At 36.5% G+C, this 25,633-nt stretch overlaps 1 protein-coding gene across 1 annotated transcript; it reads right to left on the reverse strand.

The window, feature by feature from the left end:
• Window positions 1-3,320: 3,320 nt before the first annotated feature.
• On the reverse strand, window positions 3,321-23,856 carry RIOK2 (RIO kinase 2). Its single transcript, XM_090276520.1, has 10 exons — window positions 23,729-23,856; window positions 20,383-20,521; window positions 19,561-19,677; window positions 17,285-17,460; window positions 14,549-14,637; window positions 12,080-12,271; window positions 9,255-9,347; window positions 7,971-8,495; window positions 6,458-6,554; window positions 3,321-4,110 (listed from the first exon to the last, which is right to left on the reverse strand). Exons 1-10 carry the CDS (start codon window positions 23,792-23,794, stop codon window positions 3,946-3,948), a joined length of 1,659 nt encoding a protein of 552 aa, XP_090132646.1. The 5' UTR covers window positions 23,795-23,856; the 3' UTR covers window positions 3,321-3,945.
• Window positions 23,857-25,633: the final 1,777 nt, after the last annotated feature.

Consider the following 25,633-nt stretch of genomic DNA (forward strand, 5'->3'; position numbering starts at 1 on the left):
GCACTAAAGTTCTGGTTAGTATCTTTTAAAGATCATTATGGTTCTGGGAAAGCCAGCTGTGCGGTAAAGAACAGAGCAACGACTACCAGTACAATGTCTTGTAGCAAAAGCTTATCTAAGGAAATAGCAAGTACATGATGCAAGGCTACACACAAAGCATATGTGCGTGTTGATAACAACAGAATACCAAAAGAGTCATAGTTGAAACCAGTGACCTTTAAAGCAGGAAAGATTCCCCTGGAGTCTTCCTTTGGGTAACCTTAAAGCATTTGAGCAATACTTATTAGACATAATTGTATTATCAGGCACTGTGCTAAGCTTCTAACTGGTGTTATTTCATTTAATCTGCACAACCCTGAGACAGGCACTTTTAAATGTCACTTCACAAATCAGGAAGTGAGGTTAGAGAAGCCACAGAAAGTACCTGAGGTTTGGGAAGTGGTAGAACCAGGAGTTAAATTTGGAACTCCTAGACTCAAAAAAATGTATCAAGCATCATGATACACACCTACATTAACACTGCTGTATACTTAAAATTTTGTTTTCATTGTTCACTATTTCTTTTTTTTCAGATTTAATGTGTTTTATTGATTAAAATATTACATTTGTGCCAATTTCCCTTCCCTCTGCTCCCCTCCACCCGGTGGCCCCCCTCCCTCCAGTTGTCCCCCCCTTTTAGATTATGTCCATTAGTTGTGCATACAGTTCCTCCCAATCTCTCTCCGTCTATTCCATTCCCTCCTACCATGATCCCCAATTTCTATATCATCTCCCTCCCTCTCCCCACTCCCCCTCCCTGTTGACCTCCCCCCACTATGCTTCCCTTACCCACAGTTCCTTTTCTACTCTCGTTGCCTGTTTCGTTTGCCTTTGTTTCATCTCCCTAGCTTCTGTTTTTTAAACCAGTCCCTTTAACATCTCATATAACAGTGGTTTGGATCTAATGAACTCTTTCAGTTTTATTTTGTCCTGGAAACACTTTCTCTGTCCTTCTATTCTGAATGACAATTTCGCTGGATAGAGTATTCGTGGTTGTAGGTTTTGGATTTTCATTACTTTGAATATTTCTTGCCAGTCCCTTCTTGCCTGTAGTGTTTCCCTTGAGAAGTCAGCTGATAGTCTAATTGGGACCCCTTTGTACATAATTCTTTTCTTCTCTCTTGCTGCTTTTAAGATTCTCTCTTTATCCTTAATTTTTGACATTTTGATTATAATGTGTCTTGGAGTGGTTCTCCCTGGGTCCAGTCTCTTGGGAACTCTCCTTGCTTCCTGGACCTGCATGTCTATTCCCTTCCCCAAGTCTGGGAAGTTCTCCTTTATTATATTTTCACTCAATTTTTCAAGTTCTAGTTCATCTTCCTCATTCTCTGGCAAACCAATGATTCTTATGTTGGGCCTTTTATAGCTGTCCCAGAGGTTTCTGATCCTCTCATTGTTGCTTGCCATTTCCTCTCGCTGCATTGGTTGACTGCTTGTTCCTTCTCCATATTCCAGTTTGTTGAAATGAACTCTGGATTCCTCACCATCTGTCTCGTATGCTGTTTTGTTCCTTTCGTTATGAAAGTTTTTCGCTTCTTTCATATCTTTTTCCTGCTCTTTTGTGAATTCTGTAAGCCACCTGATAACAATGGCCCAGAACTGAGCCTCTGACAGGTTTCTTATCTGTTCATCTGTCAGGTTCTCTATCTGCTGTCTGGTGAGTTGTGCCACCGGGATCTCTATATTTGTCTGCCACATTTTGACAGATGCGTTTTGTTTTCCTGGGCTGGCTGTCGGGGGCAGTGCCTGTGTACGCGTCACAAATCAGCGACCGGCCGGCGCCTGCCTGTCCGCGACCTATTTCGCAGCCCTGTGGTGCTTTCTGTGGGGGCGGGGGTCCAAGATGGATTCACACAGTTATTCAGCTAGGAGACCGGGATCCGTCCTCCCGCCCCCCTGGGCCTCACTGTTCAAGGCGATGCTGCGGCTGCTCTCCCCAGCGCCCGGAGTCGCGCACGCCAGGGGCTTGATTGGAGTCGCGCACGCCAGGGGCTTGATTGCCTCCCGGATTTTTCGCCGCCCCGCCCGCCGCTCCGCAAACAGCTTTGCCTTCTTTAACTCTTACCTGCCCAAATGGCACCGCTGGTTTATAACTTCATATGTTGGGCTTCCGTGTAGTTTTATTTTCTGGAATTTCTAGTTATCCTTTGTTTTGAAGTAGTTGTATTCCTCTATAGTTGTTGAGGGAGACCTAGCGTGTCCGTCTAAGCCTCCATCTTGGCCGGAAGTCTCTTGTTCACTATTTTAAAATGTGATGATTGACTATGTCTTATAAAGCAAACTTCTAATTGACAGACATTTCTTAAAGTAGACTGAATCCTGAATAATTTTAATCTGTGCATTTGATCAATTTGTTGACTTACAGAAAGCTTAAGCTATAAGGATAAGAACTATGTTTATTTGCCTTCTAAGTTTCTCAAGTAGTAGTAATTTTATAATAGTAGGTACCCAAAAGTGGACTGAGTCTACTAAGTAGGATGGTCATCTATTTCATTCCTAATTTGCTTTTGCCATTCTGAAAAGTATTCTGATGATATACTCTATGGTTCTATTAAGCTGTCAATATTGTTAAAATGCTTTAGACATTATAAAAAATAAATTTAAGTTCAAAGCTATATATTTTCAAAATTAGTTTAATTTTCAAGGAAATTAGATTTTCTTGCCATTTTTATTAAAGTGAATTTATTGATAGGCTTGCAGAAAGACAATAAAATTAATTTTGCAAAGATAAAAGAAATCTGCTGTCTTTATCAACCTTGGGGGAAAAAATTGCTGTTACTGCCTGTGGTAGATCATAAACACAAATGTAATTTCAGGACATCCCGTCTAGTCACTGTGCAGTGACATTGCCATCTAGTGGTCATTTTCTGCTGCAGGCGATGCTCTGCCTTCCTAGGCAATGAAGGGACATGAATATGATCAGGTGCATGTGCTTTAGCATCCATCTTCACATAGAACTGAATTACAGTCTTTGAGTGAGGTACCATGTTTTATGTATTTTCTTTCTTTCCTACACTAAGGATCTGTTGATGTTGAAGTGAAACACGTTTTAGACCTACCCTGCTATGAATATCAGAAGGAACTTTTTCACTCTTCTCCTTTTACTCCTCACTTCCCCTCTAATTCTTCTACTCAGGCCTGCATAAAAAATAGCAACTGTAAAAATTATGGTGGGACTATTTCAAGTTTCTGTTCCCATGACATTGCCAATTTAAATGGAAGAAAATAAAATTGTACATTATTGGCTTACCCTTAATACTAGAGAATTAAGAATTGATGGCAGTGAATTCTTTCAGTGGTTAAATAAATTGCAATCAAGTTGTTGAGCAGAATTTCAGAAAGATAAACATCATTAAAAATATCACTCTCCCTCCTATACTTTACTGAATGCATATGTGAAGTGCTTCCTGTGTATTGCCTCATGTGGTTCTCAAAACAACCCTACAAAGTAGGTGTAAATCCAATTTTAAAAGTATAGTCCAAAAGACTCATGGTGGCTTAAAAAGAAATCATAGTAACTTTCTGAAGTGTTCAGGATCTTTATTTTTTTATTGTAATTTTCCCCATTACCATATATCCCCCTTATACCTCCTCCCCCCTGCAATCTCCACACTGTTGTCTATGTCAATCAGTTCTTTTTTGCCTTCTGCTCAATCCTTTTACTCTTAATCCCCCATCCGCAAGCTGTCATCTGCTCTCCACCTATAAGTCTGTCTCTACTTTGTTAGTTCAGTTTGTTCATGGGATTGCACACATGAGTGAAATCATATAGTATTTGTCTTTCTGTGACTAGCTTATTTCACTTAGCATAATGTTTTCTCCAGGTCCATCCATGCTGTCACAAAGGGTAAAATTTTCTTTTTTATGGCTGAACAGTACTCCACAGTGTAAATGTCCCTAAATACATTACTCTCCCCAAAAGCTAGCTGCTTCCAAGCTTGACTTAATATTTTGCATGTTTTCTCTCCGTTGCTTGGTAAATATATTTGCTTCTCCTTTCTGCAATCGACGTCTGACAGCCAGTTTTTGCTGTTTCGTCAACTGACGTTTCACCTTTTGTTTCACCAATTCCTGGAAAGATTTCAGTAATTAGTATCACTGATGACTGACCATTTTGATAAGAAGTAAACATTCAATAAAATAAATATTGGCTAATATTTTTCAAATTTTTGTTAAAAGCATGTATTTTAAAATTCTAAATACTAACAGTAGTACTATACAAATCAGCAATAAAACACAAATGTTTAAAATAAATATTTCTAATAGAAATATGTATAGATTATGGCAAAAAGTATAGTTAAAATTCTTTGAATAACAAATCAACATAGTGACATCTAGGGCCCACTGGGAAAACATGAAGAAAGAAAAAAACTAAACCCTGAAAACCAAATTCAGAACAATTTGCAAATCTTACAAGATTAATTTTCTTCAAGTTAACACGAAGTTAACATAGTGTGAGAAAAATCCCATTTAGTATTTTTTTTTAAAAGCGTGAAATAACAATACTTCTGTATTATTTCAGGGAGCGTATAAAATATCAATCAAAATCACGTATACCATTGTTGTTTGTTGTTGATAGTGACTATATATTAAAAAGCAATATACTTAAACATTTAATTATAATTTAACTTTGTTGCATATTAGAAAGCACAGGGTGCATAAATGGCAACTGCTAATAAACAAGGAATTAAAAAATTATTTTAAGGAGGAAAACAGATCTTACAATAATAATATCAAAAAACACAAGAGAAAATCTTTTACCTTGCATAATCATCAACATAAAGGAGGTAACAAAATAAAGTTTTTCTCCTGACCTTTTTAATAAAATAAAATGTGACCTCAAGAAAAATAGTATGAGCAAATTTCCATAAGAATGTAGTTAAGATGATGGATTTGTTTCAGAGATTAGAGAGAAACCAAGCTAGGCTAAAGACACCTTTTTTCATCCTTAGAAGGCAAATGTATATTTTATACTACAATTCTTTATAGGCTGTTAGTGATAAGGAAAATGGGATCAAGTCAAGACCCCAGAACAATATCAGTGCCATCATCTTTATTACAGAAGAGAGCATAAATTAGAATCCAAGAAAGTAGCATGAATCAGCAATCTAATTTTTCTTTATATGACATTACCAATGTACACCATTGTAATTAGATGTAAAAGTCCTATGTTTTGAATCTGAGAAATCTAAGAAAGGAAGGTAAATCTCAGTAAGTATAAAAAATATCAAAGCCAAGAATGGACAGGAAAACATAAAATGTGAGAAATTCTTAACAAAGGCAGGTAATGCTACCTAAAAGGAGATTTTTATGTTTTAGTATAATAGATAATTTTAAAGATTACACAGATTTAAATTTTATGTCCCCAAACCAGATACATTATGAGACCACCAGAAAAGAGTACATGAAAACCAATCCAATTCTAAAATTTCACTCTTTTATTTTGGTCTGACAAGCTCTAAAAGTTTCTATTATCAAGCAAAGGTCTCTGAACTAGTAAAAGTGTGCCATGTTTATAAAATACTGCACTGTTATTTTTAGTTTGTTTTTGATAATTCAGATTTAATTTTGTAAATATCCCATACTACCCACCATAGGACATGCACCTTAGCTTACTGCTAATATACCTGAACTTAGATACGGTAAGTTCAGGAAAAAACAAAGCTCTTTTCTTTTGAATTCACTTTCCACATAATGTTATTTCCTTCTTTCTAACTGATTGTCTCCTTTTGCTCATTTTAACTTTTCACTAAAAACTGGTTTCAATGGTATTCAAAATACCTTTAAGCAAAAGGAAAAAAAACCCCAACACACCATTTATGTAATTTTCTCTCTCTTCTTAAAATCTACAGAGGAAACTAGTTCCTTCTGGAACAGCCCAGAGAGAAGGCTGGTAGGCAGAAAAGCTCCTTGGCAGGAGATGGACTGTCTGGAAAATAGCCCTTATGAAATTCTTTTGGACACTGCTGCTAAATATCCAACAAACATTTGAGATACCCAAAATTTAAAAATTACTTATTTTTCTCTTTTTAAATTTCAGAACTAACTAGTGGAGCTGGGGCACCTTCACATGTCAGCCATAGCCAAGCAACCTAACTGGGCCTCAATTTTCCTCCCTGTTAAAATGCAAGGACTAGAACATATGAGAATCTACAGAGTCCCCCTTGGATCTAAATTTCTGTGACCTTATCCTTCAAATTCAAGCTAATGTACATGTTGCCCTTTCCCTGAAAGCTCTGATCATTTTAGCTAAAAATAACCCTCTCTCTTGTATTACTAAATTTGTAATCGTTATAACTTTATACTGTTACCATGGTCCAAATGTCTGAGACCGTCTTGTACATCAAGTAACCCTCACATGTAAGATGCCTACAGCAGAGACCTAATAAACATCTGTAAATGTGGAATGAATGGTTACCGGAGGAATTGTTGAACAGCTTAAAATACTGCCCACAGAAGTAACACTGAGAGTTCTTGTTCTGTATTGATTAGTATCTTCCATGTCGTCTTCATCTCTAAAATTAATACAAAATCACAATTTATCTAGTTAATTTTTCTGGTTAATTATTGAGGTAATTTATATTATTTCTTAGTTGGTAATACAATTTGACATAAAATACCTCAGAAATATTATTATATTTAAAATTTCTATGAAGGTAAAACCACCCACAATTCAGCCTAATATATTAGCAATTTTCATTTTCCAGCATTCTGATAGTCACTATCAAAATTTCAAAATGGTAAAATGTTTTGGCCATCAAAATTTGTTATCAGCCATAATCCATGTCTTTTCCCCTCTTCTTTCACTGATCTGACTTTTGCGATCTCAATGCTTGGGACAGTTTCTTGTCATTTTTCCCCAAACAATACTTTACAGTCTGCTCTGCTAATGCAAAAAAAAAAAAAAAAAAAAAATGGCAGTGACAGAAATGATCTAATTTGTACTATGCACTGCTCAAAGTTTTAATGTATAAGAAACTCAGATGATATTATTAACAGTCAATGTTTTTCAGAAACATCTATTTCTTTGATAAAAATTTTGCCCAATATGTGTTTAGAGAGTAAAAACAAATTATTCTGTGTTTAGATGACTATTTAACCTATGTAGATTTTCTTCTATTACTCAAAATCTTGAACTACTGCCACTATTTAATAAAAAACATGTAAAATTAAAATTAAGTGGTAATACCCCTGAGTCTCAAGATACAGTTCCATGGAAAAGGAAAAAAATTCTCGTTTTGCTTCACAATGAAACTAATCAAAAAGAGCCTTAGGATGTAAGCCTGAACATGTACTGAGAAATGTCTAATAAATGCTACTAATTTAATTTTGTCATATTATTTTGAAATACATAAACCTGTATTTCATTAAACTATAGTTGTTTGATTCTGGATAAACTATCCCAAATCTAAATATTAAATTTTAGATCATTTACTAACCTGAGCTAAGGCTAATATTTGCAAGAAAAGAAAATTCTTAAAAGAAAAATAACATTATAGAATTCTACATGAATCAACGAGAACAGAAGGTTCAAAGTACCAGAGAAAATTCACTGAACTTCATGAAGAGAGCTACTGCAGGTTTACTGGCCTATACATAAATCAAACATTAGATGTGTAATTATAAAAATATATAAACAATTCATCCACCTAAATCATGATCAACTTGAATAAGAGGTCTGTATTAATTATTTTGAAAGTTTGTACCTTAAGGCAGACTGCTTAAACCTGAATCAATATGTTGTATAGAATCAGGTAGACTGTAAAGGCTAGCTGTAATTTTAACATAAGGGTTATTTGCTTTCATTTTACACATAATGGCACAGAATATAACTCAGTCGCATCATTGAAAAGAAATACTCATTTACCAGAATCGAAGAAAGTATAGGTCTCCGGATTAAAGTAAAAAAATCAATCAACAGAAATCTATACCTGAAAGGCCTGAGTTCTTTGTTTAATGATGACAAAGCTGTAAGAGGAGGGCATTCATCTTCACACTCTTCACAGCCCGTGGGGACTCCTCCTTGGCCTGTCTTACCACCTTGCCTGGTGTCATTTCCAGCTTTGTTTTCCTCCCTAGAAAATTCAGTTACAGAACTGTTTTCAACAGCCTGCCCTGTCATTTCTTCTAAAGCTTGACTGAATGCAGTCATGTCAAAATGCTGCGCAGCTGCGCTCTGTGCTGACCAGTAGTCCTCCTTCCCGTGCTCGAGGTCTCCAGCTGGCCTGCAACAGCAGTCGACTGCTCCCCCTGCAGGGTCCCGTTCACTTGGATTTCGTGATCTACAACCCTCTGCTTTTTCTGATACTTCTTCATCTGTAAAGGAGAATTCAGATCCCTCCTCTGTTTCAATATATTCATCATCTGGACCTACTGGATGGAGCAGTTCATCATCTGCCTGCATTTCCTTTGTGTAGCCACTGGCAGAAACCTCTATATCAAGCGAGTCCTCCCTCCTAGGAAAAGAAATGCCAAGCATTCAGAGAGGAAAAAAGCCATCTGATATGGATAAATATCTATTACTCTGGAAAATTATAATTCTTATATGAGTTTAATAGTTTATATATTTTAAAGATTTTTCTTTGCTTGAAATGTAATACTTAAATTACTTAAGTACACAAATGTAAAAGACAAACGCTGTTTGTTACTTACAATAAAATGAATGTGAAAAGCAATAGAGATTAGTAGAAAGGTTACAGAAACTTCAGTTGGTATTTACTGACTTAATAAATTTATTAACTTTCAAAGAGGACTAAAGATGTCTTAACTCATGTCAATCATCCCGAGCCAGAAAACAATATCTGAACTAAGTTTATAAAATAAATGAGAAAATCTGGCTTTGAAGAATGTCCATGAATCAAGTAGATAGGTCCTATTATGAGTAAATGAAAAACATAAATTCTGATAAAACACTTGGCTTGATTCCTTACAAATGGATTATTCACATAGCATCCTACACTAAATAAAAGTTCTGGAATTTATAAGAAACTAGGTGTGTTCCTCCCTCAAATTTAGTAACACTGTTTTAGTGGATCAAAATAAGGTGTTTTCTAGATTTAAGTTTCATTTATATGCCACCCAGCTATAATACTCAACAATTACAATGTGTCAAAGGTCACTCACCATCTGAAAATTTTTAAGATAAAAATGTTAACTTTTAGAACTAAATATTTAGGTATTTAACAGAGTTTTAACATTTTAAGCAGAGTACAAACCTGATATCACTAAATGTTGGATAAAGCTCACTTTCATAGCTGAAACGTCTCATAAAGAAATCTCTAATGCATTTAACATCTCTGTCAAAATACCTGCAAAAGAAAAGAATTGTTTTTGATACAGCCTTTGTTGTTCATTCTTTCCTCATTAGCCAATGATAATATCCTCAGTATATGTTATGACATATCTTGGAGGAGTTGGAGGCAGCCGTCCGTCTCGAGAGACGATGGTGTAGCTTCTTAAGAGTCTATCTGAACCGCCGAGAATGGCTGTGCAGTCCGACTCGGGAGTGACACGGTATCTGTCTCCTCCCGTGTTGAATCGACATCTTGCGATGACGCTGGAGTGTCCTCTCCAGTGAAGCTGAAGCTACAGAGCCTGGGCAGGGTGATATGGAGGGTCTGCCGTTGCCCATGCAGCAGACCCCCCTTCTCTTCGCAGCTGAAGGGTCCAAGGGAAAGACGGAGTCAATACAGCTTGGGTTCAGGTGCGCCGCAGGAGTTGCGGGTGTTGACTACAACGTCAAACCGCCTTAGGGACTCCAGCTCCGGATTTTCTGTCGGGGTTTACTCCCTTAGCCTTTCCCCTGAAGAGGTATGCCGCAAGGCAGCGGAGGTTTTTTGGAATCAGAGTTTTCCTTCTCTGATGTGCCCTGACTGGAAGATCGAACCAGCGACACTTAGCTCGCAGGCCGACGCTCAATCCACTGAGCCAAACCAGCCAGGGCTATGACATATCTACTCCTTACATAAAAAAAAAAAAAAAAAAAAAAAAAAGATGTTACTCAAAAGAAAAAAAAAGAGAAATAAACCTTTCGACAGTATGCTTGAAATACTGAAAGTAAAAGCAGAGGAACAAACAAGGAATGTAAGCTGTCAAAGGCACACGGTTCCTATAGTCAGCAAACTCAAGGCTTCCCCTTAATACATTAAGAGAAAAAGAGATAAATATAAATCTCAGAAGACTATGGGCCTATTATTTGGGGGCAGAGGGTTCCAACTTTCCTCTATAGTCTCTAGTATGCCTGGTTATACTTCCCATCCCCTACATCTAGTTGAACCCCTTGTCAACTGAGAAAGCTGAAGATAAAAAATAGATTAGTAACTCCTAAGAAACAGTTTGAGAATTAGTGAATTCTGTTTATGTATCCTTATTATCTATTAGCCGACTTGTAATAAATTCTAAAAGAGACAAATAATGCTGTGGGCTTATAAATAATTATCTGCAGAAGAACCTCTGAATATGTGGTTACTTTGAAGTCTAACATAAAGCAGTAGAAGCAGTTTAAATTCTCTACAAGGTTTCTAAATAAGGTAGAATTAAAGGTGACATGGAATTGACTATCTCCTTAAATTTTAATTAAATTATTATTTTCGAGAAAAATGCAGCTTAGAAAAAGGAAGACAATGCCACTATTATTTGCTCTTTGGAAAACCTCAAATTATTTTAAAATTATGTTTTTATATATGCTTATGTCTCATTTACTAGATAGCAACTTCTTCAAAAGCAGAGATGGGTCTTATTTATATCTTAATCTCTAGTGCTTAATACAACTTCTTCACCCAATTACTTGCAAAAGAACTTCAAGTTAAATTATAATATCTTTAAGAACAATACAGATTTCACTTGAATGTCATAACCTGTTATCATTTCTGTCTCCAAATCTGATGGTTCCTAGATGTTCCTTTATTGTGACTATGTTACATCACTTTAATAAAAATGGTAATCAGTAATCATCCAAAGATATATTAACCACCTAAGTGCCAGGCATTAATCTATTAGTATTGTTTTGTTGGAAATACTCTTTTATTTTTAGAGAACATTTCGTTCTCTAGAATAAAGTGTGGACATTTCCTAATAAACATCAGGAGGAAGAAGAGCGTCACTGAACACACACTGGTTCAAGCTCAAACTCTACTCATAATGTACTATGTAAGTGATAATAGTTAACTTTGGGAAAAAGGAGAAGCTTCTCGTATTTTAACTTGAAACAGGAAGATAAAAAATACCCTTAATTTGATTATGCTCAGTCAAATCATGAAATACAAATAAAGGAAAATATTCTGTCACATTTCACAACTTGGCCAGTTTAAGTGGTTACATAAAGTGAGAAATAAGATCATCATGGTATATGAAGTGGTTCGGCCCTATGTCAGGGATGAGGCTTTATGGGAACGCTTTTCTAAAAATAAAAGCTAAAAATGATATGAGAGATATTATTGGTCTGGTAACTTAGTCTAGTCCAAACCCTTATCTTCCATTAGGGCCATTAAGATTATCAACTTATGCTTGGTGAAGCCCGTGAAGGCAACCATGGAGAAAAGAAGGGGACAGGCAGAGAAGATGGGGTTCTAGAATTCCCTCTCCATATCCCTACTTCTTCTGAGCAGGTTTTTGTTTGTTGAAAAATTGGGCTTCTACTTAAATGTTTGTTTGAATAAAGGATTCCATGGCTAAGAGAATTTGACTTTTGGAAGTCTGTGAGATGATAAAAGTAATTCAAATTGTTTTGACGGCTTATAAAAGCAGGTTCTTCAGTTTTCCAACGGACAGAATAAGCTTAATGAACAGGTTTTAAAACCTGGATCAAAGTGCACTTTCCCCCCTTTTAAAATACTGAGGAATAAAAAAAGATTCTTTCAGAAGGAAAATTAGTAGTTTGAGATCATCAAAAATAAGAGAACAAAATTTTAGACCACTGACATTAGTCACTTCAAACCAGTTACCGACCCAACTGAAAGTATTACAAAGTTGAAAATTATAAATAAAAATGATTTAATTACACATAAACACACCCACATTCACAATCAATTTCAGTATATACCATTCAGCATTGGGATGAGAAGTTGAAACCATCTGCGGAAAATCAATCATGGTGATGTGGTCATCTTTATCCAAAATGAGATTGAATTCATTGAAATCTCCATGAATCAGTCCGTGATTTGCAAGTTTGACAATTAGTTCCATGGCTTCATCATACACTGATGCAGGATCTTCAACATGGTGTATCTGACATCTGCAAGTATTTTAAGTATGAAAATAAATTATTTGTACTCATTTATGATTTTAATGAAAGTAGGTGTGTATATATTTTTCCACCTTTGTCTCCCTAGCAGTTTTTTCTTCATTTCCATCAGCATAAACATAACAGCGTCCACTATTATTGAAAAACTAAGCCACACCTGCCTTGATTCTTTATCTTCTTTCCATTGTCACATCCTTTCTTTGATCTTCTTTACAGTCCAACTTCTCTACATGTGCTTTCTCCAAATGTTTTCCTCCCACTCTAATGAACCACTTATCTAACAGGCTTTCTTCATCCACTTTATTCCAATAAATAACTCATCAAGACTACCAGCGACTTCTGTTACTAAATCCAGTGGTCAGTTCTCAGCCTTCAGCATATCTGGTCTGCCAGTTCATCTCTTCCCCACCCCTTGAAATACTTCTTTCACTTGACTCTTGGTATATCAACTCTTTAGGCTGTCCTCTTTCTACACTGATCACTCCTTAGTCTTTTTGCAAATTCTTTACCTCCTCCCCAGCCTTTAAATTTTGGAGTTCCTCAAACGTTAATCCTGGGGCCTTATAGAAAATCAATCCTGGTGATTTCAGGCTCACTGCTTTAAACACCTGGACGTCTCCTCTGAACCCGTACTCACCTCCAACTTACCCCGTCCCAAACTGTAACTGACGGCCCCACCCTCTAAGTTCACACTGTTGTTGAGTCTTTCCAGCTCATTTATAAATGTGAACTTTATTCCCCCCACTTAGTTCATGATTCAGGTCCAAAACCTGGTAGTTAACTTTTCATTCACACCTTCCTTCATATCAATATCCAATTCCAAATGAAATCATGCTGGCTCTTCCAGAAAAATATGTCCAAAAACGGACCACTTTTTGTCACCCTGACATCACTCTGATCTGAACTAGCACTGTCTCTTGACTGGCTCATAACAATCTCCTAAACTGAATTTCAAATGCCGTCCTCATCTCCTTTCAGTCTATTTTCAATCCAGGAGCCAGAGTGAACCTATTCAAGCATTAGTCAGGTCATGTCTCGTCTCAGTTCAAAACCCTCCAATGGCTTCTTATCTCAATCAAAATTAAAAAATCCTTGTGCTAAGTATCACTACAATGACAATCATATTACAATATATAAAAATATTAAATCAACATGTTGTATACCTTAATTTACACAGTATCAGTATTTCAATAAAAAGAAATTTAAAAGCCTTGCAATGATCTACAAACCCTAAGTGATTGGTCCCCTGCTGCCTCTTTGATCTTATCTCTTGCAATTTCTCCCTTATTCATTCAGCTCCGGCCACACTGATGTCCTCACTGTTCCCTGAACGTGTAGGTCTACTCCCATCCCACATCTTATGCACTTGCTGTTCCCTCTGCCCAGACTCTTCTTAGATATCTGCATGGTGTCCCCTCATTTTTTTCCAAGATTTCTATCCATGAGACTTTTCCTGACCACCCCATGTAAAAATAGCAGCCTACTGTACCCACCTCAGTCCTTCTTGTCCCCGTTACCCTGCTTATTTTTATCCATAGCATAGTAAATGCTACAATCTGATATATACAAGGTGGGGCAAATGTAGGTTTACAGTTGCAAGTATGTGAAGCACAGTTTTTTTCTGTTTATTTTTACTATTTTTTATCCTCACCTGAGAATAGGCTTATTCATTTTAGAGACAGGAGAAGGGGAGGGAGAGAGAAGAGAGAAACATCAATGTGAGAGCAAAACATCAATCGGTTGCCTCTCATAAGTCCCTGACCTGAAACCAAACCCACAACCTAGGAACCTCGGCACGTGCCCTGACTGGAATCGAACCTGTGACCTGGTTTATGGATGACGCTCCAACCAACTGAACCACATCAGCCAGGGCAGAGTTTATTCTTGTATTATTATTTATTAATTACTTTCCATACAAACAATTCTAAGCCTACTTTTGCCCCATCCTGTATTTTCTTATTTAGCTCTTTACTTCATGTCTCCTTCCATTACAATGTAAACTCTGTGAGGGCAGAGATTTGGGTTACTGCTGAGCCTCGAACAGTGCTCCACATACACTAGATTGTTAATAAGTATTTGCTGAATGAATCACAGAGATTATAAAATACATACTGTTAGAATGAAATGGCATTTTCAATTTGCCTACTGTTCTATGTTAATTTCCAACCTCCTAGAAACAATATTCCACTTAGTTAAAAAAAATTTACTTTTAAAAACTGAATCTTACATTTATTATGACCCACGATTTCAATAATAGTAAGTACTTACAGAGGATAGCCATTTATGAGTTCCATGACCACTGCATGGCGATTATAATCAATTGGCTTTGGAACAGGAAATTTCCTATCATACAATGCCTAAAACATAGCAAACAGGTATGAACTAATGAAGAGGCCATTACTTTTTAAGGAACAATAAATATATCTGACCACAACCATAAGAAAACATACAAACCTTTACAAAATTACAGTCAACATGATTATTTATATATGGTTAATTCACAGCATAAAATGAACTATACATAAAAAACACTTAAACCACTTTACTTAATTCACTTTTTCACCAAACATTCATTTATTGAACATTTCCTAAATACTATACATTACGCTATGGTTACAAAAGTGTGAAAAAGTCTCTGCCTTTATAATATATCCTCTATACTTTTGTAAGTTTCTGCAATTTATTGGATTGTACTTAAAAAAATAAAAATAAATTGTGATTTAGAAAGTACTCTGTCTTCTGACATATTAGGAAGTGAGATATTCCAGTAGATTAGGCATTTTAGTTTATAGAGCACTGACCTTTTCTTTAGACCAAATATACAATATAAAACTATATTGTATATACACTGTAGTAGTTAGTATATATACTATAGTAGTCTGAGTCAAATGTTACTTAAGATCACCCATACATTCATCTTTTCCCCTATTCTTAATTTTTTCTATCCTTTGCTTATAAAGTTCTATTATTACCTCCTTTAAAATGTTAAGATTTATGATGCCTGCCATTTGAAATGCTATCATTTCTAAGTAAGCCTTTGTCATTTATACCCAATTACTCCAACACTGGTTCTAGTTCTTGCCACCACACCTAACCTTTATTCTGTGTACCAACAGCAAACTAAGATGCTTATGTCAATGCTCAATTAAAAAACAATCTACAATGGCTACTTGACTTGGGTTGGAGAACACACAGTACAGTGTACAAATGTACTGTTGAGTTGTACACCTGAAACCTGTATGGTTTGGTTAAGTCACCCCACTAAATTAAAAAAATAATAAAAATAAAAATCTACAATGGCTATACTGATTTTAGTCTGAACTTTTTCTGGTTTTCAAAACTCTCTTTAATCCACATAACCAGTCCTACTGTTCCTAATACTCTCTCTCATAAGCATGCTGGAATGCAGTCAGGACAGTCATCGCAGTGACGAGTCCCTAGACACACAGAGCTCACACCCACTCGTGTCTTTACCCAAAGTGGTTTCTCTGCAAAGTACACTGTTTTACTGTCTTTTCCTTAGAGCCAAATCATATGCAGCTTCATAACTTTACCCAAATCTCACTAACTTCATGAACTTCCTTCATCAACTATTCTACTCTACATTAGTTTCTCTAACACATATGATTTGATTTTTACACTGCCTTTTGTTTTATGTGTGCTGTTCGTGTTATCTTCTCAACTTTAAGACACAGAGTGCATTGGTTATTCCTTCTGTATCTATCCTTATACTTCCCCCGACCCTAGTACTTAATATAGTGGTAGGCACATAACTGACACTCAACATGTATTTATTAACAGGGTTAATTTTGAAAGGCTGTAAGTAGGCTCTACTTCCTACTGTCTTTGGACAGGAAATGAATGACTTTCACTCAACAAAGATTGGTTGCTTGGCTTAAAAACACCCCCCCCCACCCCCGCCCTGCAGGTAATTTTGAGTATGCCCTGGCAGCTTAACAGTATATAGCAACCTTAACAATCGTCATAGTGGTCTAGCCAGTGTATTTTAGCTTAGCCCTTAAGCTTTCGCTCAATTTTATCTTATTCTGTTAGAAAAGATCAATGTATTTCAGAAGCCTATTTAAGCACAACCAAGTCTGCTGTACCTTCGTATAAACATCTTGAGACTACACCTAACAGAGTTTTGGGAATATGTGTAATGATTCCTACCAAGCTGCCAACTTACTGATTGACTATCATTGGATATAAACCATTAGCATAAGATAAGAAATGCATAATATGTATAGTATTAGTATCATTTTTTTATACTCTGCTGAGAATTTTTCCCCATAATCACTACAACTTTCCACACATGAATTAAAATAGCCTAAAGAACACCAAACTGAAACTTCCAAGAACACTGGTCATAAACTGGATGACTTTTAATAATTAATATTTAAAAAGAAAATTAAGTTATAAAAAATAAATCTTACTGAGAAAGTAATAAAAATGCAATGCTACCTTATGTTTAATTATTATTGAAGATATTTAATTATGAAAAATATTTAATAAGTAAATGCTGAACTTAATTTTGAAGGTGAAAGTTTAAAAACTAAGAATTTTTACTCTGATAAATAAAAATTTTTAATTGACATTTTTTTATTATGTAAAATAAAAATATTAGTCAACTTACTGAAGACACTAAAATGTCTACAAATGGTAATTATCTGTTGTTTTCAATTAGAGATAGACATATGTACAGTTTAACTATACACACACATTTGTGAGACACACATCATTGTATTTTAGGCTATGCTATCTTGTTAATATTGTAGATTATATGTTGCCTTTATACATTTAAAACAATTAAAAATACCTTCACATAGAAAAAAATCACCAGAAAAACAAATAACAGAAAAAAAATCAACAAGAGTTAAAGTGACTATAAGGCTGGAATTGGAGGTAGGGAGGCAGGTGTGGGGGCAACAGACTTGTACTTGTCACTACAGCCTTTTAGCTAGAAGTATTATTTGGTTAAAAAATGAAACATTATTTAAAAAATACCTTCATGTAGGCAAATTCTTTCATGGCAGAGAGACGCGATAAATAAAGCCAAGACATGTTATGCCTGTGTTTATGGTAATCACGCTTGTTTTTCAGATTTCGAAAGGAGGTTCTTCCCAGTCTGTGAAGCTTTAATGCAAACTGCTGCCCTTCTCCATTTGCAACAATATAAATATCTAGAGCCAAGATTTTAAAAAGATCATTATTACACTTTTACACCAATAAGTTGAATCGATTCTAACTTTCTAACTTTGTCTTTATTTGTATCAATTTTTATTTTTCCTAATAACCAAGAATACTTACCAGTCAGCAATATTCTTTTACTTAATCACAATCCAAATGATGACATATATTAGTATCTACTTCAATAACAAACAAACAACAACAAAACAGGGATGCAATGTGTCAAAGGTCACTGCCTCCAAAGGTGCTCAATGCTCAACTCAATTTAGTGGGAAAAGACCTAATTGTTCCTTAGTGTCCTGTACGTACAAGAAGTGACTTAACAATATCTTCCTTTTTCACTTCAGTGAATAATACTCAGTTGTTTGAATATAATTTTATAATAAGAATGCAGCAAATCTTTCCCTAAGTATTACAACTATCAAAACAAGTTGCTATTTGTAATACTGACAAGTAGAACATGTCCTAATTATTCATGGGAAGTTTTAATTATTATTTCAGTTATAAAGAAATAGCCTCTTTCTTACACTGGTGGGATTATAAACGGATACAAACATTTTGGAGGAAATTTGTTAATATCAAACTTTTAAGAGTACATAATTTTTAAGACTGTATTTGCAAATTTATTTGCACAGAGAATCTCTAAAAGTGTTCACCACCTTACCAAAACAAACAAACAAAAAGATAGTAACTTAAATGTCCATAACAATTAGGATGGTAAAATCAATAAAGGGGCATCCATACAATGTCACACTCAGTAACTCTGAGAAAGACAAATCAGCTGACGTGAAACATCAGAGACGCACAGAGTGGAAAAAGATCAAGGTGCAGACCAGTAAGTACTGTTTGCTTTCACCTGAGATTAAAAAGATATATGCCTGGCCCTGGCTGGTGTGGCTCAGTGGATTGAGTACCAGCCTGAGAAACAAAGGGTCGCTGGTTCGGTTCCCAGTCAGGACACATGCCTGGGTTGCAGGCCAGTCCCCAGCTGTGGGAGCATGAGAGGCAACCACACACTGGTATTTGTCTCCCTCTCTTTCTCCATCCCTTCCCCTCTCTAAAAATGTATTTAAAAAAGAAAGAAAGAAAACAAGATGTGACTATATACACATGCATGCTTAGTACATTATATATTTGTATTTACATAGAATATTTCTAGAAGGATATGTAGGACATCAATAAACAGTGATAGCTTTGTGAAATAATAACAGGAGATTGAGACCTGCGTTAGATTTCCTTTTTATTGTACTCTTTTGTACTAATTATCATTTCATGTGCAATGAAGTTCTTAAAAAAAAAAAAGCCATTAGAGGAGGCATATCTCAAAAGGTGTTTCGTTATCTAATTTTTATGTTTTACACGTACACACTGCTGTAACACTGCTATATTTAGCACTATTGTATTACTTACAATATATGCCATAATCTTCATATTAATACAAAAGACATATCATCTGAAGTACATAGCAACGTCCTTAGGAGCAGGCTCCCTTCTTCCAACTTTAATTTTCCTTCCTCAGTTCAAATAAACAATTTAACTATGTAAGATAAACCATACTGGATAAAAAAGCAGTGTACAAGAGGGCATGGTATGAAGAATATCATTCCCCGTTCTTTATTTCTACCTGCCCTCCACATAGAAAATAAACAAGCATTTGTTCAACGCCATTTTAGAATGCTTTTCTCTGTGCTCTACACATACCTAACTATGCCTTGTTGGTCATTTTGGTATGAAGAAAAAAATGTGTTTGTAGTTTTTAGATATTCACTGTCTTCTAGTACTTCCTTGTGTTACATATTTTAGCTGTTGCAAATATCCAATTTATCAGATAGAAGAGCAAATAAAATACTTACCAAAGATTTCAGTTGTTAGAGGAAAACGAATTCTTGGTATACTTAATTTTCCATGACAGACTTATGATATAATAATAATCTACTACACGAAGGATAATTTCATAATCTGTATTGTTTCTAAACTACTCTTCACTTTATTGATTAGTTGGAAAAATGAATAAACTAAAAGACAAATGCTCTCTCAAAGGGAACATAAAGTAAAGCAAAAAAAAAGTATTCAACAGAACTGTTAGCACTTACCAGATTCTTTGCCAACACCCATCTGGTTTCCAACAGACTCAACTACCTGTCTAGAAGAAAGTGTTTTCAAAGCTAGGTAATCATATCCTGCGTTTGTCAACCGATAGCCCTGGACAGCTAGACAAAAGCAAATGAGAAAGACCGTGTTTTAGTTACATTGTACCACCAAGTCACAACAATTCAAGAATTTAGACATGGGATGTCTGTGCTGGAAGAAGATTAGCTATCTAGTTTTACAAGTTAGCATTTCTTCCTATAATTTTTTTCTTCTCTAGAGCAGTGTTACTCAAAAGTGTGCCCCACTGACTGACACCAGTCTGTTACTAGTCTGTGACAAGACAGAGAAACTGAAATCATGTGGTTAAGTTAAAAATTTTTATATCAATTTGACCAAGTTATTTTATATTTTAAACTCTAATAAGGAATTTGTGCCCACATTTTATCAGTTTATTTCATTTTCCTAGTATTTGTTATTTTATAAAAGTATGGATCCATAGTAGGCTGAAAAAAAGGAAATCATCACTCTGAAGTCTTGTGGTAGATTGCATTTTCCAAAGATGGCAACATCACTGTCTCTACCCTTTACTCTTATGTAATTGGACCTCTGTCAGGAGGTGCAGACTATTTCCCCATCCTCTTTTATCTGGGTGTCTGGGTGGGCCCTGTGATTGCTTTAACCTATAGAACACTGGAGATACGAAGCATCAGTCCTAATGCTAGTGCTTTCCTGGTCTGGCAACGTCCGCTTCCTGCCTTTTGGAAAACCTACTCTGGGGGAAGCCAGTTAAATGAAAAACCACAAATGGTGCCTCAAATACTTACTTTTGGTACGCTCCCAGGCTATGAGTTTATGTTTCACTAATTCTCTTAAAACTTTATTACAGCCACCATGTTTAAGGCTGGCTATAGAAGCAACCAAACTGCAGGGAACTATCTCATGGTTCTTCATGCCCATTTCAACCTGAAATAAAAGGAATCATTAGGTAATCATAATCAACACAGAGCTGCTGCCTGTCAAGACTTTGCTAAAAAATTAACTTCTCCTTCAAACTTCTCTGACCATGCAGTTCCCCAGCCAATTCTGAGACATAATCACTGCCTTCTCGGTACATATTTTTAATCAGTTTGATATATCATCACTGACATTCATATTCTATCTTGCTACTAAATGATATGTACTTCAAGGGTAAAGAATGTGAATGCTTAACATAATTATTGACATGTGGTAAATACAATATTTATTGACATTCCAATATTTGTCTTTAAAAACTAGATATTATAGATATTGAGTAAGAAAGTCTTAATGAGAAAATATCATATGTAGGTATTATTTAAAAAAATATATATATATACACATATATATTCTCTATTCCTGGAGACTATATTATCTACCTGTGGAAATAAGAATGTACACATCTAATTCTATTAGAAGGTAAGAAATGATTAGGTGCTAAAAAAGAGGTGGCTGAGGACAAAATAAGAATACTTCTACCTGAGGAATCAGTTTCGAGGAAGTAGTAGGACCTGAGACTGACTTTGAGAGACACAGGATTACAGAAAGAGCAGATAAGGGAATACCAAAGACAGACGATAAAAAAGATTTGGATATGGCACATATACAAGAAAACACAGAACACAGGAACAGCTGGTAGAGCAGATGGGAATGACATGCAGAGTTCATGAAAAAAATAAAAGGCTGAAAAATGCTTTTAAGTAAGATATAGAAGGCGTTGAATGCAGATAAAAAAGTTTTAGATGTTATACAGAGGAAAATAGGAAACTTTTGAAGATGTTCAGCAAGGGGGATGTACGAACAATTGTTTTAAGGACATTAATCTAGTAGGAATATGCAAAATGGTTTAAAGAAAGCAAAAACTGGAGGCGGTACTTGGAGAACTAAGGAGACAATCTAGGCAACAGGAAACAGAAGCTGCAACAGGGAAGAGGTTGTAACAGAAGGAAAGAACTAGAGATCTTTAGAAAGAGGTATGGGATTGGCATTGAAGTGGGAGGGTAAAGGAAATGAATCAAAAGCTGAAGTGAAGAAGAAGAAAGCTTTAAAATAACAACAGTAATATTTATTTCAATGAAGTTTGGGAAAGAAGGAGGTAGACAAAGTTAATGAATTTGATTTGTCCAAGAGTTTGAGGTGCTGGAAGTTCTTTCAAATGAAAATATTTAAAGAAAATTGGAAAGACATATCTACACTCCAGCATGATGTCATAATTAGAGGGGGAAAAAATGGCCAATTATTTGATAAAGGTAAGAGAGGAAGCCGTGAAATGGATGTGCTCATCAAGCAAGGGATAATGGAAGAAAAGAAAGTTCACATTGAAAGGTAAGGGTGGCCAGTGAAAGTGTGATTATTCATAGAGGATGTGCCAGGGGAGTAAGGGAAGAGGGTCAAGGAAGGCAGCCACTGATACCAATGCTGGTGAGACTCAACTGAGACTGAAATTTTACACTTAATGAGGTCATTTCTTAATGAGCTTCAAAAAAGAACTTAAAATATTGCAGAGACCAAGTTTTAGAAGATAAATCTGGCTTCGTTTTGATGCCCCAATAAAAACCTCACACTTGAAACTTAACTCATCTTCCACGCTTTGTTCTGTCTCTCCCCACCTCTAGCCTTTCTTTCTCTCGACTACCTTATTTCTGTCAGAGGCATTAAGGCAGTGATTTTCAACTGCTGTGCCGCAAGAATTTTTAAAACATGCTATATACCTCGCTATTCAGTCAGGGGCACTGACCTTTTTTACTTTAGACTGTCAAATAAAAAATTTTGCCAACACAACAATAGCCATCTGGAGTGAATGAATCAAAATTATGCCTATTTACTTCTGTCAGTTTAGCAAAAAAAAATTTTTGGTGTGCCGCAGAATTATTACTAATTAGTCATGTGTGCTGTGAGATGAAAAAGGTTGAAAACTGCCACATTAAGGAATGAGTGAATGTGCTGAGGAAGCAGAAAAGAAATATATCTTTCAAAAGTCCAGTAAAACTGAAGCAGCTATCGGAGGACAAAGAAAAGTATCTTCCAAATTTCATACTAAATTTGCATTTGATAGGTTAATCCCTGTAATAAAAAGAAAATAGCTCTTAAAACAGTTCCATTCTGCAAATGCCCAATCTATGTGTTCCTTTTGTGCCCTGAAGTCAGTTTTTGTCATTTCCCTGCTTGAAAAGATTTAGTGGCTCCCCTTTACTTAGAATGTACTCCAAATTCTTTAGTGAGCCTGATCAGCCTCTTGCCTTTCCCAGTTACCTCCCCAACCATTTGGCCTCTGGCTCATATGCTCCTGCTGCACTGGCCCTTCCATTCTCCAAAAACTGTTTCTGCCTCAGAGCCTTTTCACTGATTACTGCTGTTTCCTCTGCCTCCACCTTGTTCCGAGGACTTCACTGAGGCAACTACTTCTCATTCAGCGCCTATTATCCTCCCATTCTTTCTTTTACTTAATATTTATTCAGTATCTATCAAGTGCCAGCAACTTTTTAAAAAGCCTTAAAACTCTGGTTACAACAGTTAACAGACAAGATTCTAGCACTCAGCAGCCTGTCTTTTCTGGTTACATAATTTAAAGACGGCACTCACGCTCCTGCCCCCACTATGTATGATTTCTATTCAGTTATCATCATTTTCATAGTAGTTATTGTCTGATGTTAGCCTTGTTATTTATTTATTCACTTACTGATGATCTATCTCCCTTGACTTGTCTGAACCCCATTGAATATCCTAAAATTGTTACTAAAAACCCGACAAATGTGTCGACTGAATGAGTGGACAGGAAGAAATGTTACGTGACTGTCTGTGCGAGGGGAACTCGATGCTATTCATTTTCCTTAGGAGCCTTAACGCTTTTCAGAGTCAGAAGCCCAGGGTCAGATGCACTTCCCGGGTCACAAGGATGCGTGTGGCTCTGAAGCACAGAAGAGAAGTAGAAAGGAAGGAAACAATTACAAGAGGGCCCTTGGCTGTCTGCATTTGAGGGACGATAAAAGCCTCTGAACAAAAGCTTTGGAAAAATCCAACTTTCTGGTCTTTTCTTCATTCCCAACCTTCACTGCGTTCCAGTGCCCAGAGCGCGCGCTGCTCCCAAGAAACCTCCAGGAACAGGACGCATGGAGGGAAAGGGCAGGAGACAGGGGTAAACGGCTAACTTCTTACCGCGGTCAGGACCCTGAAGTCATCCCGGCTCATGTAACGCAGCTTGGCCACATTCACCTTCCCCATTGCAGAACCAGCACGAGCCCCGTTGCTTCTTTAACAACTACCAGAAAACGCACAGTACGTCGGTACTCTCGCGAGCCTCGCAGCCTGGGGGCGGGGCGCGCATGCGCGGCTTCTTACCTCAGGTCCTTGTTAGTAAATAGGAGTACCGTTCTCACTGGCATGGGAAAGTAAAACGTCTTCTAGGTCTTATGCAGCACGTAGTATGGAAATGGTAGAGTACTCTTTAAAGTGATTTTTTTTCATGTAAATGTGTTGGCAGACTGTAAATGTTAGCTATAACATGGCGTTTTGTTTTTCGTATCTGTCAGGACTGACTGCTATAAGGAAGCGATCTTACTCTGCGAGTAGAGTGCTAGCTTTAATCAAGTTTTATCCCGAAACAGCAACTCTTATTTTAGGCAAAGTGAGTTCCAACAAGAGGGGAGGAAAATGAACAAAGTGCGACTCCAGACAGCCAATGTCTTTAAAAATAAAGACAGTAATCACACAAGCAGACCCTTCTAAATGCGCCTTCCGCAGGCGTGGTTAATTGGCATTCTCTTGCACCTGCTCAGTACGTACTTAGGTTTTACGTTGGTTCGCTTGACTCAGGAGCGCGCCTGCGCCTGGCGGGAGTGGGGTTTAGTGCGACGTCTGCAGGGTAGGACGGTCGCCTTTCCTTCTTCCGCGAATTTCCAAAAATTTCTACTGCATTTAGATGGTTGCCGCTGGAGCTACGAGGCTTTAAGGGTTTTAGGAGAGCAGTCTACGTTGGCCCTGGAACTCCTCTCCATCTCTGCAGAAATGGTCACCGGAGCGGGCTGTAAAAATAGTTTGCACCCCGACAAAAAGGGTGTGTCCTCTACTTATACCGTCCCTACAATAGTAATGGGGATAACAAAACTTGTATGATAGTGTCTGTGTTTATAATACCTTGTTTAATGAGTTACATTTTAAAACTTTAAAAGGCAATTATTTTGGTACCACTCACGCTAGCTGTGGGTGCTACATATGGTCACAGAGGATTGTGCAGCTCGCCTCATCCTTAATCTAATTTTCAGCAACTGGTGTTTAGCCTCTCTCAAGGTCCAGTCTCAAAACTTCAGTGTAATTTTTGGAATTCGGTAGAGTTCCTTTTTTATTTTTTTCATGTGGGGTTCCATTGATCATTGTGCTGGTTTTCCTTCTTTCCAAGGCCCTCCCTACTGAGTACTTCAAAACCTGGACTATAGTTAGAGGCAGGCAGTTGAATATGCCCTGCCTTTCCAACCAGAATAGTAGTACTCAGAAATCACTGAATGTAAACCTTGGTTTCTTTTTTACCTGAACGCAGTAAATCTTTAATTAGCTGTGTTCAACTAAATGGAAACCTCCACTGGAGTTTTCATTCATTCATTCATTCATTCTGTACGTCACATTAGAAGACATGAAAATTAAAAGTTTTTAAAAAACCACATTACAACTTCTGGAGCCATAGTGAACGAGAAGCACAGTCGTTTGGACATCTACTCCCAATGCAACACTTTAGCAGACACTGTTAATCTATTATGGCACAAAGCTTTCTTTGCTTCTCAACTCTGCTCCAGACAACCTCCACTAATAGAATGCATTTGGCTAGAATTGCTGTCCTGGTTCTGGAGCAGTTTCTGGGGTTAATTACACAGAGCCCAAATCTCTCATATTTTCAGTATTAATATTTAAAAAATAAAATAATCTTAATCACACTGTTACTGAACTCAAGGGGGTCACTTTGGGTGTTCTATTCAATAATGAGGTGCAGTTGTTTTTAGGTAGTTTCATTTACTTGCAGCAAGTATAGGAGCCAGGATTCACATTTAAAGCTGTTTCCTACAACGGAGG

This window comes from Furipterus horrens, unplaced genomic scaffold (genome assembly GCF_987537825.1).
Source record: "Furipterus horrens unplaced genomic scaffold, mFurHor1.1.pri manual_scaffold_5, whole genome shotgun sequence".
In the NCBI taxonomy this organism is placed as follows: Eukaryota; Metazoa; Chordata; class Mammalia; order Chiroptera; family Furipteridae; genus Furipterus; species Furipterus horrens.